The sequence below is a fragment of the Ostrinia furnacalis genome, unplaced genomic scaffold (assembly GCF_004193835.3).
Source record: "Ostrinia furnacalis isolate ACB-3 unplaced genomic scaffold, ASM419383v2 OfSCF3708, whole genome shotgun sequence".
NCBI lineage: Eukaryota > Metazoa > Arthropoda > Insecta > Lepidoptera > Crambidae > Ostrinia > Ostrinia furnacalis.
The window spans coordinates 943-14,347 of record NW_021133947.1 but is presented as its reverse complement, the minus strand read 5'-3'; the positions used below and the strand labels follow the sequence as shown (position 1 = coordinate 14,347).

The 13,405-nt window shown below is 47.1% G+C and overlaps 1 protein-coding gene across 1 annotated transcript; it reads left to right on the top strand.

The window, feature by feature from the left end:
* The first annotated feature begins 965 nt into the window (after positions 1–965).
* On the top strand, positions 966–13,071 carry LOC114358114 (RNA polymerase II degradation factor 1-like). Its single transcript, XM_028311993.1, has 9 exons — positions 966–978; positions 1,708–1,940; positions 3,351–3,534; positions 6,827–7,037; positions 9,100–9,358; positions 10,553–10,792; positions 11,286–11,474; positions 11,998–12,102; positions 12,913–13,071. Exons 1-9 carry the CDS (start codon positions 966–968, stop codon positions 13,069–13,071), a joined length of 1,593 nt encoding a protein of 530 aa, XP_028167794.1.
* Positions 13,072–13,405: the final 334 nt, after the last annotated feature.

The window sequence follows — 13,405 nt, the reverse complement described above, 5'->3', positions numbered from 1 at the left end:
TAATTTTCTTTTGATTAATTTCGTTGCTGGTGCAATGACAGTTCAACTTTTCCATGGGACCTTTACTGGTTTTGTTAAACTTCTTGAAAATAAACAAAAGCCTATCAATAAAACTTCAGTAGCGAATAATTTAGAGACTGACGTGTACCAAACATGGCGGCTCATGGTGAATTCAGCGCGGCTGATTATGCGTCCCGGGATCGGTTCCCGTTAATAACAACCGATTGGGGATACATTATCAATGATACATTGTAGCGTTCAGGAATAAGATCAATAACGTTGAATTAAATTCTAAGAAATGTATGTTATTTGTCAAAATAGTGGCGTGGAACATGGCTTGTCTTAGGCCGGGTTGCACCATCTTACTTCAACTTTAACAAACGTCCAAAATGTTAAACTCCACACAAAAACACCGGTTATGGTTATAATAGTCACGGTTAAAATAAGGTTGTGCAACTCAGGTTTAGAATCATCCTTTAATTGTAAACAATTTAATGTATCTAGGACACATTTTGTATGGAATGGAATACATTTTTATTAAACACTAGCTTTTGCCCGCGGCTTCATCCGGGTGAAATTTAGTTTGTCACAAAGAGTAACAAACATCCATCCAGACATCCATACAATATGTATGTATTGTCCGAACTTTCGCATTTATAATATTAGTAGGATAATTCAGTTGGATATTACTGAATATTTAATACTTTCTTATCTAAAAATAAATGAAAGTTTACACTAGACAATTATCTTTACGTTACATTAAAAAATGGAATTGACCTCGAACGTCGTCCTCATTAACCACTAAATAATTCTAATTAAATCTTCTAATTAGACTTATCCTTACTATGTAGCATGTAAATGTGGGTTTAAGTTCTAGATTACATGCATTTGTCTTTTCAAAGCGTAAGCAGTGACTTGATGAAGTTTGTCTAGTTTGAATTTAATTTAGGAGTTCAATAAGTGAAATGTCAACAGAAGGTATGGCAATATTAAAATTTCTTAGCGAATAGAGTCGCTTCTCAAACTAAATTTTAAATAAACAAAACAACTTGAAAAAATCGAACTAAAACGCGGCCATAACAGCGTATTACACTTGAAAATTTCGACTGGTTCATCCAGTGTCTAAGTAGCTCAGTTGGAAGAGCCCGGCAAGCGGAAGGTCGTGGGTTTGAGTCCCGCCTAAGGCAGTTCGATTTTTTCAAGTTGTTTATTTTAAAAGAAGGTATGGCAATCTAAAATCTTTTCAAATCCTAATCTTTTCTGTTAGAATCATACGACAGGCGGAGAATGTAGCTATCCGTTATGGCTGATAAGTTCTCGAATGGCCACCTCCAGTAGACGTAGTATAACGGGACTATTCCCACCTCTCGTTCCCACCGCTGCAACTCCTGTGTAGCCAGGATCTACAGCTTGACCGCCAGAAGTCGTAGTGTAGATAGGCCTTCCATTCGGTGGGCCAAAGATCTGGTGAGGGTCGCGAATAGCACAGGACCGGTCGTTGTGGAAATCATTGACCAACCTTTGTCCAGCAGTGGAAGTCTTTAGGGAAGTAAGTTTCTTGCGCTGCTTCTTCTCAGCACTGGCCCATTTATTGTCCTGAAGCAGTGGTAGGGTTAATACTGGGACGTGTAATAGTGCTTTTTAAAATTCTTCTTGCATAAATAAATTAGGTTTATGAGTTTTTATGAGCATAACCTTTGTCCGCAGCGGTTACGGAACGCGTCAGTACGCCGTCCAGCATACCACCTTGCAGTACACCGGGCCCGGTGACGTCGACGCCAAGCCTCGTGACGACAGCGACGGCGACGCCGACCGCGGCGGTCACCGTCACGGCCGTCACGACGGTCGCCAGTGCGCCGAGCGGTGCGTGCGCGGTGTGCGGAGCGCCGAACGCGACCCGAACCGTTTCAAGAGCGCGCGCGGCACATTATGGACTACAAGTGAGTTTAATGACAGTTTACTTAAAACATTTTAGCCTCTCTAGAGTCTAGAAAGTCGGATGCTTTTAGAAGAATCTCATGCCCACAAGAAATAAGATAAGCTAATTCTTCAGCCTCTCCACACAGAACATTCGTGATAGTTTTCACTCCATGAAGCGAAGTTACTTCGGAGTGAACTTTGTCTACGTGTGCGTTATAAATTCTATTCAGACTCAGATTTTTCTTTAACCCTTAACCAGGCTCAAAAAAGTCATTGGTTTTCAACCGTATCTTCAGTCAGCATAAAGTTCAAATTGATGTGGACTCTGTGGATACCAGAGCCTGGTTAAGGGTTAAGCTTGCTAGTTTTTGCCCAGGCCTTCTGCCCAATGACAAATCCGGCGTTGTGGGCCCCCTATAGCTGGAGAGCCCAAAATCATTGCTACGGCGTTAACTACGCTCATGGATACCTCAAGTTAGAGAGCCTCGCATGGGCGTACCCAGGGGGCAGGGGGTCCAGCTGTCCCCCCTCCCCTGGAAGTCGGTATCAAACTATCTGACCTAAAAAAACTGATTTGCCCAATATGCCAGAAGCTGGGTATGTTTTTCCAGAAGTTGGGTACGCCCATGGAGCCTCGTATCATTGAGCGCACCTCACCGCTGATCCACGCTAAATTTTTTCAGTGTGTGCGTGCGCGCCGCATACGTATTGGCGCGCTCACATACAAACCGCGCTCGGGCGTTTCTATGAAGATGACCTACTCATCTCTGTTGATACGGTAGTAGCTAAAGTCGGATTCTTTAGAAATTTCCCTAAATGTAAACAAATATGGCCAACTGACATTAAAACATTTTTAATCTGTGCCCTAGTGAGACGACAAAACCTCTCGTAAATCGCGGATTTAAATTATTGTAGTACTTACGTACCTATAGAAATAATTTATAATGCTTTATAAAGCAATGCATTAAACAATTAGTAGTACATTCAATAAAGAAAAAATACATTGTTGATTAAGACCCTATTTAAATCTATTTAAATGGAATCAGTAATAAAAATAATTGAATAATTGAAATAAAATCGATTAAATTTACCGATTATTGTCTATGACTTACAGTGTTGTAACTGATGTGTCAGAGACAACATGGAGATAACACATAATTTTAAACTTCAAGTCAATTTAACAAGTCTCACAAATTTTCATCTTTCACATAATTTTGCTAAAATAATTTGTTTAAAGATTGATTCCAAACTTGTATAATCGTGAGAATAAAGTTGGTTTCATGGGCTTGTGAAATAATGTGTATGATATTATGAACACGTAAGTGATTATGGTGTAATTGTGTGCACAAGTGTTTGTTTACATTTGAGGAAATTTCTAAAGAATTAAGGTATATGCTTATGAGTACCAATTTTTCAATTGTTTCTCCCAGGAGGAGGCAGCAGGTGCGCGCGTATGCGAGCCGTGCCACTGCCGCTGCGTGCGGTCGCGCTACACGCGCTGCCCCGTGCCCACGTGCCCGGGCCCGCGCGTGCGCGCCAAGCGCCTGCGCCACCTGCCGCCGCGCTGGCACGACCTCAGCCCCGCGCTCAAGCGGCCATTGTTGGAGGAGCTACGTAAGTACACTTCCCACAGGATTGAACAGGAAGAAAGGCCTATCCACACTCGCAAATGGACTATCCATACTCGCAAATGGACTATCCAGGCTCGAAAGAGCCTATACACACTCGAGCCTTGTCACTGCCGCTGGCACGACCTCAGCCCCGCGCTCAAGCGGCCGTTATTGGAGGACCTACGTAAGTACACTTCCCACAGGATTGAGCAGGAAAGAAGGCCTATCCATACACGAAAGTGGCCTATACACACTTGAGCCGTGGCACGCGCTCAAGCGCCAGCTGCTGAAGGAGCTGCGTAAGCATAGACACTTATAGGTCTTACAGGTCAACTGAAGAGCCGGTCAAGCTAGCTAGTTCAACTTGAAAACCTTAGCAACTCACTCAAGCGACCGCTATTGGAGGAGCTACGTAAATGGAGCAGCCTAGATAGATACTTCCCATAGGACCGAGCAGGACGAGAAGGCTTTTTGGTCCCCCGAAAATGGCCTATCCATGCTCGCAAATGCGCTATCCATACCCGCAAATGGACTATCCACACTCGCAAATGGACTATCCACACTCGCAAATGGACTATCCATACTCGCAACTGGCCTATCTACACTCGCAAGTGGCCTATCCATACTCGCTAGTGGCCTATCCACACTCGAGCCGTGCACTGCCGCTGCGTGCGGTCGCGCTACACGCGCTGCCCCGTGCCCACGTGCCCGGGCCCGCGCGTGCGCGCCAAGCGCCTGCGCCACCTGCCGCCGCGCTGGCACGACCTCAGCCCCGCGCTCAAGCGGCCGCTGCTGGAGGAGCTACGTAAGTGAACTTCCCACAGGAAAAAAGGCCTATCCACACTTGCTAATGGGTTATCTATACTCGCAAATGGATTATCCACATTCGCAAGTGACTTATACACACTCGCAAGTGTATTATACGTTCTTGAGCCGTGCCACTGCCGCCGCGCTGGCACGACCTCAGCCCCGCGCTCAAGCGGCCGTTGTTGGAGGAGCTACGTAAGTGGAACAGTCTAGATACTTACAGGTCAAGTGATAGCACAGGACTAACGGACCAAGCGCCTGCGCCACCTGCCGCCGCGCTGGCACGACCTCAGCCCCGCGCTCAAGCGGCCGTTGTTGGAAGAGCTACGTAAGTGGAGTAGGCTAGATATATCCCATAGGTCTCACAGGTCAACCGAAGACCTGGAAGCTAGCTAATTCAGACGGACGGCCTCAGACACCTGCTCAAGCGCCCGCTGTTGGAGAAGATACGAAAGTGGAGCAGCCTAGACACTTATAAGTCTTACAGGTCAACTGAAGAGCCGGATAGTCTAGCTAGTTCAACAAGAAAACGTTCGCAACTCGCTTAAGCGACTACCATTGGAGGTGCTACCTAAGTGGAGCAGTCTAGATAATTCCCATAGGACCGAGCAGGACGACAAGGCTTTACAGGACCGAGCTGAGCAGGACGAGAAGACTTTTTGGGCTCCAGAAGATGGACTATCCACACTCGCAAAGGGACTTCCCACACTCGCAAGTGCCCTATCCACACTCGAGCCGTGCACTGCCGCTGCGTGCGGTCGCGCTACACGCGCTGCCCCGTGCCCACGTGCCCGGGCCCGCGCGTGCGCGCCAAGCGCCTGCGCCACCTGCCGCCGCGCTGGCACGACCTCAGCCCCGCGCTCAAGCGACCGTTATTGGAGGAGCTGCGTAAGTGTCTAGATACGTAAAAGCCTAGATACTTCCCATAGGACAGAGCAGGACCAGAAGACTTTACAGGACTGAGCTGAGCAAAACGAGAAGGCTTTTTGGGCTCCCGAAAATGGCCTGTCTATAGTCGCAAGTGGGCTATCCACACTCGCAAATGCACTGATTACCTAGTTCACCTGGCACGACCTTAGTCCCGCGCTCAAGCGGCCGTTACTGGAGGAGCTACGTAAGTGGAGTAGCCTAGATATATCCCATAGGTCTCACAGGTCAACCGAAGACCTGGAAGCTAGCTAATTCAGACGGACGGCCTCTGACACCTGCTCAAGCGCCCGCTGTTGGAGAAGATACGAAAGTGGAGCAGCCTAGACACTTATAAGTCTTACAGGTCAACTGAAGAGCCGGACAGATCAGCTGGTCGAAGCTCTCCGCGCTCAAGCGCCCGCTGCCGCTGAAGTTGCGTGAGTTTAGTAGCCTAGATATATCCCATAGGTCTGACAGGTCAACCGAACACCTGGACAAGCTAGCTAGTTCAGCTGGCACGACCTCAGCCCCGCGCTCAAGCGGCCGCTGTTGGAGGAGCTACGTAAGTACACTTCCCACAGGATTGAGCAGGAAAGAAGGCCTATCCATACACGAAAGTGGCCTATACACACTTGAGCCGTGCCACGCGCTCAAGCGCCCGCTGCTGAAGGAGCTGCGTAAACATAGACACTTATAGATCTTACAGGTCAACTGAAGAGCCGGTCAAGCTAGCTAGTTCAGCAAGAAAACCTTAGCAAAAAATCAAAATCAAAATCAAAAATATTTATTCAGTTTAGACCACAAGTGGCACTTATGAACGTCAATAGAAAATAATAAAAAAAGAAAAGGTAGCCCTTATGGGGCACTTTACATGTCTCCTTATCTTTTGGGCCCTACCAGCGCTTCGAGACAAACATATGGCAAGTGCTGAGAAGAAACGCCGGAACAAACTCAGTCACCACTTATTGCCAGGAATTATCTAACGGTAAGAATAGTATATAATAGTAATAGCAACTCACTCAAGCGACCGCTATTGGAGGAGCTACGTAAGTGGACAGGCCTAGATACTTCCCATAGGGTCGAGCAGGATGAGAAGCTGTACAGGACTGAGATGAGCAGGACGAGAAGGCTTTTTGGCCCCCGAAAATGTCCTATCCATTCTGGAGGTCAACGGCGAGTTATGGGAGATTTGAATCCATCAAAAGCCCGGGGTCTTCCCACTACTGTTCTGTGGGAGACGTCTTGGAAACTAGACATGACGACTCTTTTCCTAGTCATTCCGCCCTACACTGCGGGACCTGCAAGCGTCCCTTCCCTTGTTGACTTACTTGACTTAAGGTCCTATGTCCCCTAGATGGGGCAGAGGGCGTCCCCCATCCGTTGTTGAGAGCCGACAATGTTTTCAAAAATTGTGTTCGTAAACTAATTGACTGTTCGGTTTGACGCGGAGCAAATGTACTATGTATACCTGTATGTGCTGAATATGTTATTGCAAATGAATAAATAAATAAATGTGAGTCCCTGTGTCCTAAAAGCGTGCTGAATGAGTTCTGTTATATTAATTTTCAAATTCTTTGCAGAAATACCAAGCGAGCTCAGCAAATGCTGCCTGGCGTGTTTCAAGCGGATCACCCGGCGGTTAGAATCTGCGGGCGAAAGCGCAGAGCCTTCCGAGGAGGAGGTGTCCCGCTTCCGAGCGCTCCTGAGGGAACACGGGACCGCTTGGGAGCGCGCCGGAGCGGCCGCCGGGAGGTCGCCGGCAGCGCTGAAGGCCTTCTACTTCACCTACAGGTAATAACTGACAACAAATCTACACAGTGTCAGCCCAAAACTCTGCTACAAGAGTGGCTTCGCCAGTAATATTCATTTAATCTTGCCAAACTGCACGCAGGGCACAACATCATGTGCCTCATCGACTGGGGAACACAACCTCAATTTTAGGAACCATGTTGACATTATAAACCAATAGGATGGGTGACATAGATGCGTTAGATACTCGTCCGATACTCTCAACGTAAGCTACTTCAGATACAGGTATGTAACTACTATAGCGACACTATTCTAGAAACTACGCTGCGACAAAAATCATCGTGGAAACTGGAAGCGCACCTCTGCTGTCTATTACTTCACCTCATGGCTTACGGGACTATTCCCATCTTTCGTTCCCACCGCTACAGCTCCTGTGTAGCCAGGATCTATCTACCTACCCACTACACCTACCTACTGAAGAGTAAATCTACAGCACGGACAGTAAGCATCTTTGGGGTCCAATCACGTGAACTGTTGGCTACTTCAGCTGGCATGTAGCCAACTCTATGCTAGTACCACTTGGCTGGAGTCGGCGGGCGAGAGCGCAGAGCCGTCGGAGGAGGAGGTGTCCCGCTTCCGGGCACTCTTAAGGGAACACGGGACCGCTTGGGAGCGCGCCGGAGCGGCCGCCGGGAGATCGCCGGCAGCGCTGAAGGCCTTCTACTTTACCTACAGGTAATAACTGATAACAAATCTACACAGTGTCAGCCCAAAACTCTGCTACAAGAGTGGCTTCGCTAGTAATATTCATTTAATCTTGCCAAACTGCACGCAGGGCACGACATTATGTGCCTCATCGACTGGGGAACACAACCTCAATTTTAGGAACCATGTTGACATTATAAACCAATAGGATAGGTGATAGATGCGGAAGATACTCGCCCGATACTCTCAACGTAAGCTACTTCAGATACAGGTATGTAGAAAGCGACACTATTCTAGAAACTACGCGGCGACAAGAAGCATCGTGGAAACTGGAAGCGCACCTCTGCTGTCTATTACTTCACCTCATGGCTTACGGGACTATTCCCATCTTTCGTTCCCACCGCTACAGCTCCTGTGTAGCCAGGATCTATCTACCTACCCACTACACCTACCTACTGAAGAGTAAATCTACAGCACGGACAATAAGCATCTTTGGGGTCCTATCACGTGAGCTGTCGGCTACTTTAGCTGGCATGTAGCCAACTCTATGCTAGTACACCCGGCGGCTGGAGTCGGCGGGCGAGAGCGCAGAGCCTTCGGAGGAGGAGGTGTCCCGCTTCCGAGCGCTCCTGAGGGAACACGGGACAGCTTGGGAGCGCGCCGGAGCGGCCGCCGGGAGGTCGCCGGCAGCGCTGAAGGCGTTTTACTTTACCTACAGGTATGTAGCTTTATGTGACTTGAATAGCCATGACCCTACTGACATTTCAAGAACTATGTTGACACTATAAACCAATAGGATAGTTGACCAAATGCGTTAGAAACACGCCCGCTACGCATAAGGTAAAGCTACTTGTCCTACAGGCGTGTAGCTTTTAGCGAAGTTTTAGCGAATAGCCGTGATTCTACTGACATATCCAAAACCATGTTGACACTAATCAACCAATAGGATGGGTGACATAGATGCGTTAGATACTCGCCCGATACTCTCAACGTAGGCTACTTCAGTTACAGGTATGTCGCTAACACTAAAGCGACACTTCTAGAAACTACGCGGCGGCAAGAAACAACCTCTGCCGACTCTATATTACCTAGAATTGGGATTATTCCCATCTTCCGTTCCTACCGCTGTAACCCCTGTGTAGCCAGGATCTACACCTAGACCGCCAATAAAAACCCAACCAGTAAAGGCCAATCTTGACCCAGGCGAAAGAGTATCATTGGACCTGCTACGAAATGAACCAGAGGATCACGAGAGGAGTTCGAAGTTAAGGATCAAATTCGTACTGAACGGGCAGTACGAATTAAAAATAACTTGCAGTATTTAAATACCATAATCGGGGTTTTTCTACATACCACAATTATCCATGATCAAGGATTAAAATCCACTATCTATCCACAGAAAAAAGTACCAACTCGAGACATGCCTAGCGGGGGCCGCAGCGGAACGCCTCTCAACCGCTCGGAGTTCCTCCGACGAGACCGGTGGCAGTTCCGCCGACTCGGAGGGCGCGGGCCCCGGCGGCGCCCCGCCCGCGCCCGCGCCGCCGCTGCCGGGGCCCCGGACGGACGCCGCCGCGCCCCGGAGGCCGAGGAGGGACGAGTACGACTCGTCGGCGACGGAAACCGCTGATGAGGAGAATGACGCGCCTAGTGCTAAGGTTGGTGTAACATGTTCGATCGTTCGTTTCAGCCGAAAGACGGCCACTGCTGTACAAATGCTCAAGGATTTCCACAAAGACCGGTCCTGCGCCGCTTGCATCCAGGAACCTCCCGCTACCTTCACCAGATCGTTGGTCCACCTAGTGGGCGACCACGAGCCGAAAGACGTAGCGTGTACAGGCCGTACACGCTACGTCTTTCGGCTCGTGGTCGCCACTCAATAATTTTTCTGCCCCAGCGGACGTCAGCTCTACTAGCAATTTGCGCCGCCTACTGCCACTTGATTTTAGCGATTCTGCGGGCTATGTCAGTCACTTTGGTTCTCTTGCGGATCTCTTCACTGATTCGATCACGCAGGGAAACTCGGAGCATAGCACGCTCCATCGCCCTTTGGGTGACCTTCAGCCTTCTTATGAGGCCCATAGTAAGCGACCACGTCTCATGTAACATGAATCTGACAGCATTGGACTATAAATGATTATTTTATCAGTTGTCTAATAGAAAAGTTCTATTCATAAATTGTCTTTGAAAAGCGCTTGAAAAATGTGCAACTGTCTAGCTCTCACCGGTATATTTGCTGTTGATACGACAGTGATATCGATATAAATTGTTTTTCTTTCTCTACTTCTAAATATAACACACAATACACTCGGCATCAAATAAATCGCACCTCCCGCGACAAGCACTTATCAAACGTATGCATCCCCACTTCCCACCAACATTGGTACCATTTAAAAGCCTAGTTCTAAACTTTATTTCATTAAAGGAAAGGTTTTTACCCCAAAGATGTGTCCTTAGAATGATCCAGTCTTTTCTTAAAGAAATGGGTAGTTACGCTTGAACCAACTTTTATGGCTATAAAACTGGTAAATTGGGATTAATCGCTATCCATTTGTTAAAGAGGACACGTGAGATCATTATTTGGTTTTTTAACCACAAAAATTGGTCTAATTGGTCCCAGAGGTGAGCTCCAAGTGAGGCCTTTTTTCAAGTCACATTTATGGTACCTGTTAATTGTTTATAAAAACTTTAAATGTGTTTTTCTTTAAGGATATTTATTGGGCTTTCAAATAACACCAATATTGTTGGGGCACCATGATTGTGTCAGAAGAAAATCTTTAAAGTTTCGCGTCGCGGTAGGTGCAGTTTATTTGATGTTGAGTATGTTTCTAACAAACACCTTTCCCCCACAGATCCTCCCTCCCACATCTCTCCCCCCAGTATCGTCGGCGCCCCCTTCCACGCCTTGCAGCGTGGCCCCCGCCGCCACGGGGCCCACGGGGCCCGCGGGGCCCAACGGGGGCGCCGGGGCGCTGCGCAACGGGCCCCACGCCGCGCCGCTCACGGTGCGAGACGTGGTGCTGAATATGATCGAGATTAGCTTGACGAAGAACAAGCAACCGGCGCCCGCGCAGAAACCTAACCAGTTGAAAGTGAGTACATTTTTTATAAATATTTTCATTTATTTGTAACATCTTTGTGTACAACAGTGTACTAACACTGATGTCACTGATGTCCACTGCTGCGAGACTACTCTGAATATTTTTCAACTTATTTAGGACTACTTCCATAAACATTATCCGAAGTTTCTAATGATTCTATTACTTTCACGCAAAGCGAAATGCCATGATGAGCAACTGTGATACATAGACCTGAAAGTTTAAACTATGCAAACAGCGTTAGGTAATAGCTCTGCTGGATGGAAAATTTCCTGTTCTCTAACTTAACCACCCAATTTCTGTGCTAGCAATATTCTTGTAGCTTTCGTCCCGTTGCACTTACAAACGTTTACTCTGAAAACAAGCTGTCTCCAGCTCCACTCGAAAACTCGAGAACCCCTTTTTTGTACTATGTTTATTACACTGGTCTTTTGCCTCAAACCACTGAGCAATTGTCGCCATCCTTCAAACCCTATTCTCCTTTTAGGTAAGCTCAACGACCGGCGGTCGGGAAACATTAGCTACCCTCAGCGTAGTGAACAGTTCTCACCAGCGCACGTCACCGCGGTCACCTCACAGACCTGCCACCATCACGCCGCTGGCACAGCCGCAGCAGTCGCAGCAGCAGCAGCAGCCGCAGCAACAGCAGCAGCAGCAGCAGCAACAGCAGCAGAAGGTATGCGACTGTTCGTTTCTGCCAAGTGTCGTCCATTGCTGGACAGAAGCACATTTTCTGGTCCTGCGCTGCCCGCATCCAATCACCTGCCGCGACCTTCACCAGATGTCCACATAGTGGGGGGCCTGTCCACGCTACGTCTTCCGGCCCTGGTGTGGCCACTCGAGAACTTTTCTGCTCCATCGCGGGTCTTTTATTTTGAACTTTGGCGCCCTTTATCTCTTTAGTTTGAAAAAGTGATAAATACGTGTCGAGTATTTTTTGATAAGTTTACTGACGGACTAATTCAAACTCTGGTTATGATACATCCCTATTAGAATACTGATCTAAAGTCCGATCGCCGATCACGTAGAATTTCGTCCAATGACCCCAAGCTACCCATCCTTATCGCTCGCGCGTAATTATATTGCTGTCGCGCTCGCACGCTCACTGCGGCCGCCCGTCGCTCAGTCGCAAATTCTACGTGCTCGGCGACCGGACTTTATCTAGGCTTTTTGTAACAACCTCCGTATTTTATTGCCAGGACGGAGTGGTGGTGCTACACATAGAGCCGCGAGCGGAGCCGCTGTTAGATTTAAGCGTCAAGCGGCCACGACACGAATTAGCCTTTCCACATCCCAATAAGCCTGTAAGTATCATATTACTGTTAACGTCCGAAAATCTGAGTTTTTTGTAATTTATGGCCAATGCGCCACTGTCCAGTGCCGGTAAAAAAACAGGATTTTCAAATTTTACGGCCAATAGGCTTCTGTCTAGTGTCGGGCAAAAATCTGGATGTTCAAATATTTTGTACCTACTCTTTGAATCGCTTTGGCCAATGAATCGCTGTCTAGTGTCGGATCAAAATTTTTGTCAAATGTTTTTTAAATATGGCCAATGGACTGCTGTCCAATGTCGGGTTATTAGTGATAGAGGTTACAAGTTCGAGAGTAGCTATCGTAGCGTGCGTGTTTTAGACCTTAATATCTTTTAACAAGTTTCAAAACCATTTGAGTAAAAATGACATTTTGTGGTTATCTTAATAGCGGTTCGAATAGATCGTATAAAAAAGTCTAGACGGTATTTTTTTTTATTATAGGGGTAGGCCCATATGGGCGGTAGGAACTTTATGCGATGGGCTTTTCTATTCTTACAATAAAAAAATAGGTTGTTTCTTCATTGTGTTGATAATTAATAATGTATTTTTCTTTCTGACTTTGCAAATTATGATCTGATCGAAACGTTATTAAAGGACAGAAAGAAGAAATTTAGCAAACGTCTTCTAACGAATTGCCATGAGCACATGTTATAACTAGTCTATTGTGCGACCTACATCGATTTCACTCAATAAAAAAACCTCTTTAACTAGTTGCGAATAAAAATAAAACCAATAGGCTTTCACTATAAGCTTATAGGTTAAAAACAATAGGCTTTTACTGACTGAGCGTTTACGTTTCAGCCGTACCGCAACTCAAATGAGTACCAACCCGCGTACCGCCAAGCGGAGCGGGAATCGCCCGCGCCATACAACAGCTCGGCCAAGGGCTCTCCCGCGCCCGCGCGGCCCGCGGCCAAGACCGCCGCCAACCCCAAGGTACTACTATACCAACACTTGTAGGGCAGCAGTACCGGTTTTGGCTATCCCTATTCTGTATATAGCCTGACCAGGAACATAAAAACCCTGGCATAGAGGCGCGTCAAATGCATTTGATAGTGCAACACTGAGTACAGTCGTACCTGTGTTAAATTAATAGGCTAACTTTATGTATCACAGGATTCAGGATTACGGGCTAATTTGATATTTTCATAAATTAACGAAAAAAGATTATATAGGTAACCTGGTTTAAATTAATTAAATGAAACCATCAATCGAGCTAGTAGGATTTATTTTATTATTCATCAATAATCAAATTCAGAACTTGAATATTCAACTGCAATGTCTGCTCATGAAC

Excerpts from the sequence above, each read along its gene's own strand:
- LOC114358114 (XM_028311993.1), top strand. Across the intron at positions 10,793-11,285 it reads AGAAACCTAACCAGTTGAAA|GTAAGCTCAACGACCGGCGG; the intron begins GTGAGTACATTT and ends TTCTCCTTTTAG. Across the intron at positions 11,475-11,997 it reads AGCAGCAACAGCAGCAGAAG|GACGGAGTGGTGGTGCTACA; the intron begins GTATGCGACTGT and ends TTTTATTGCCAG.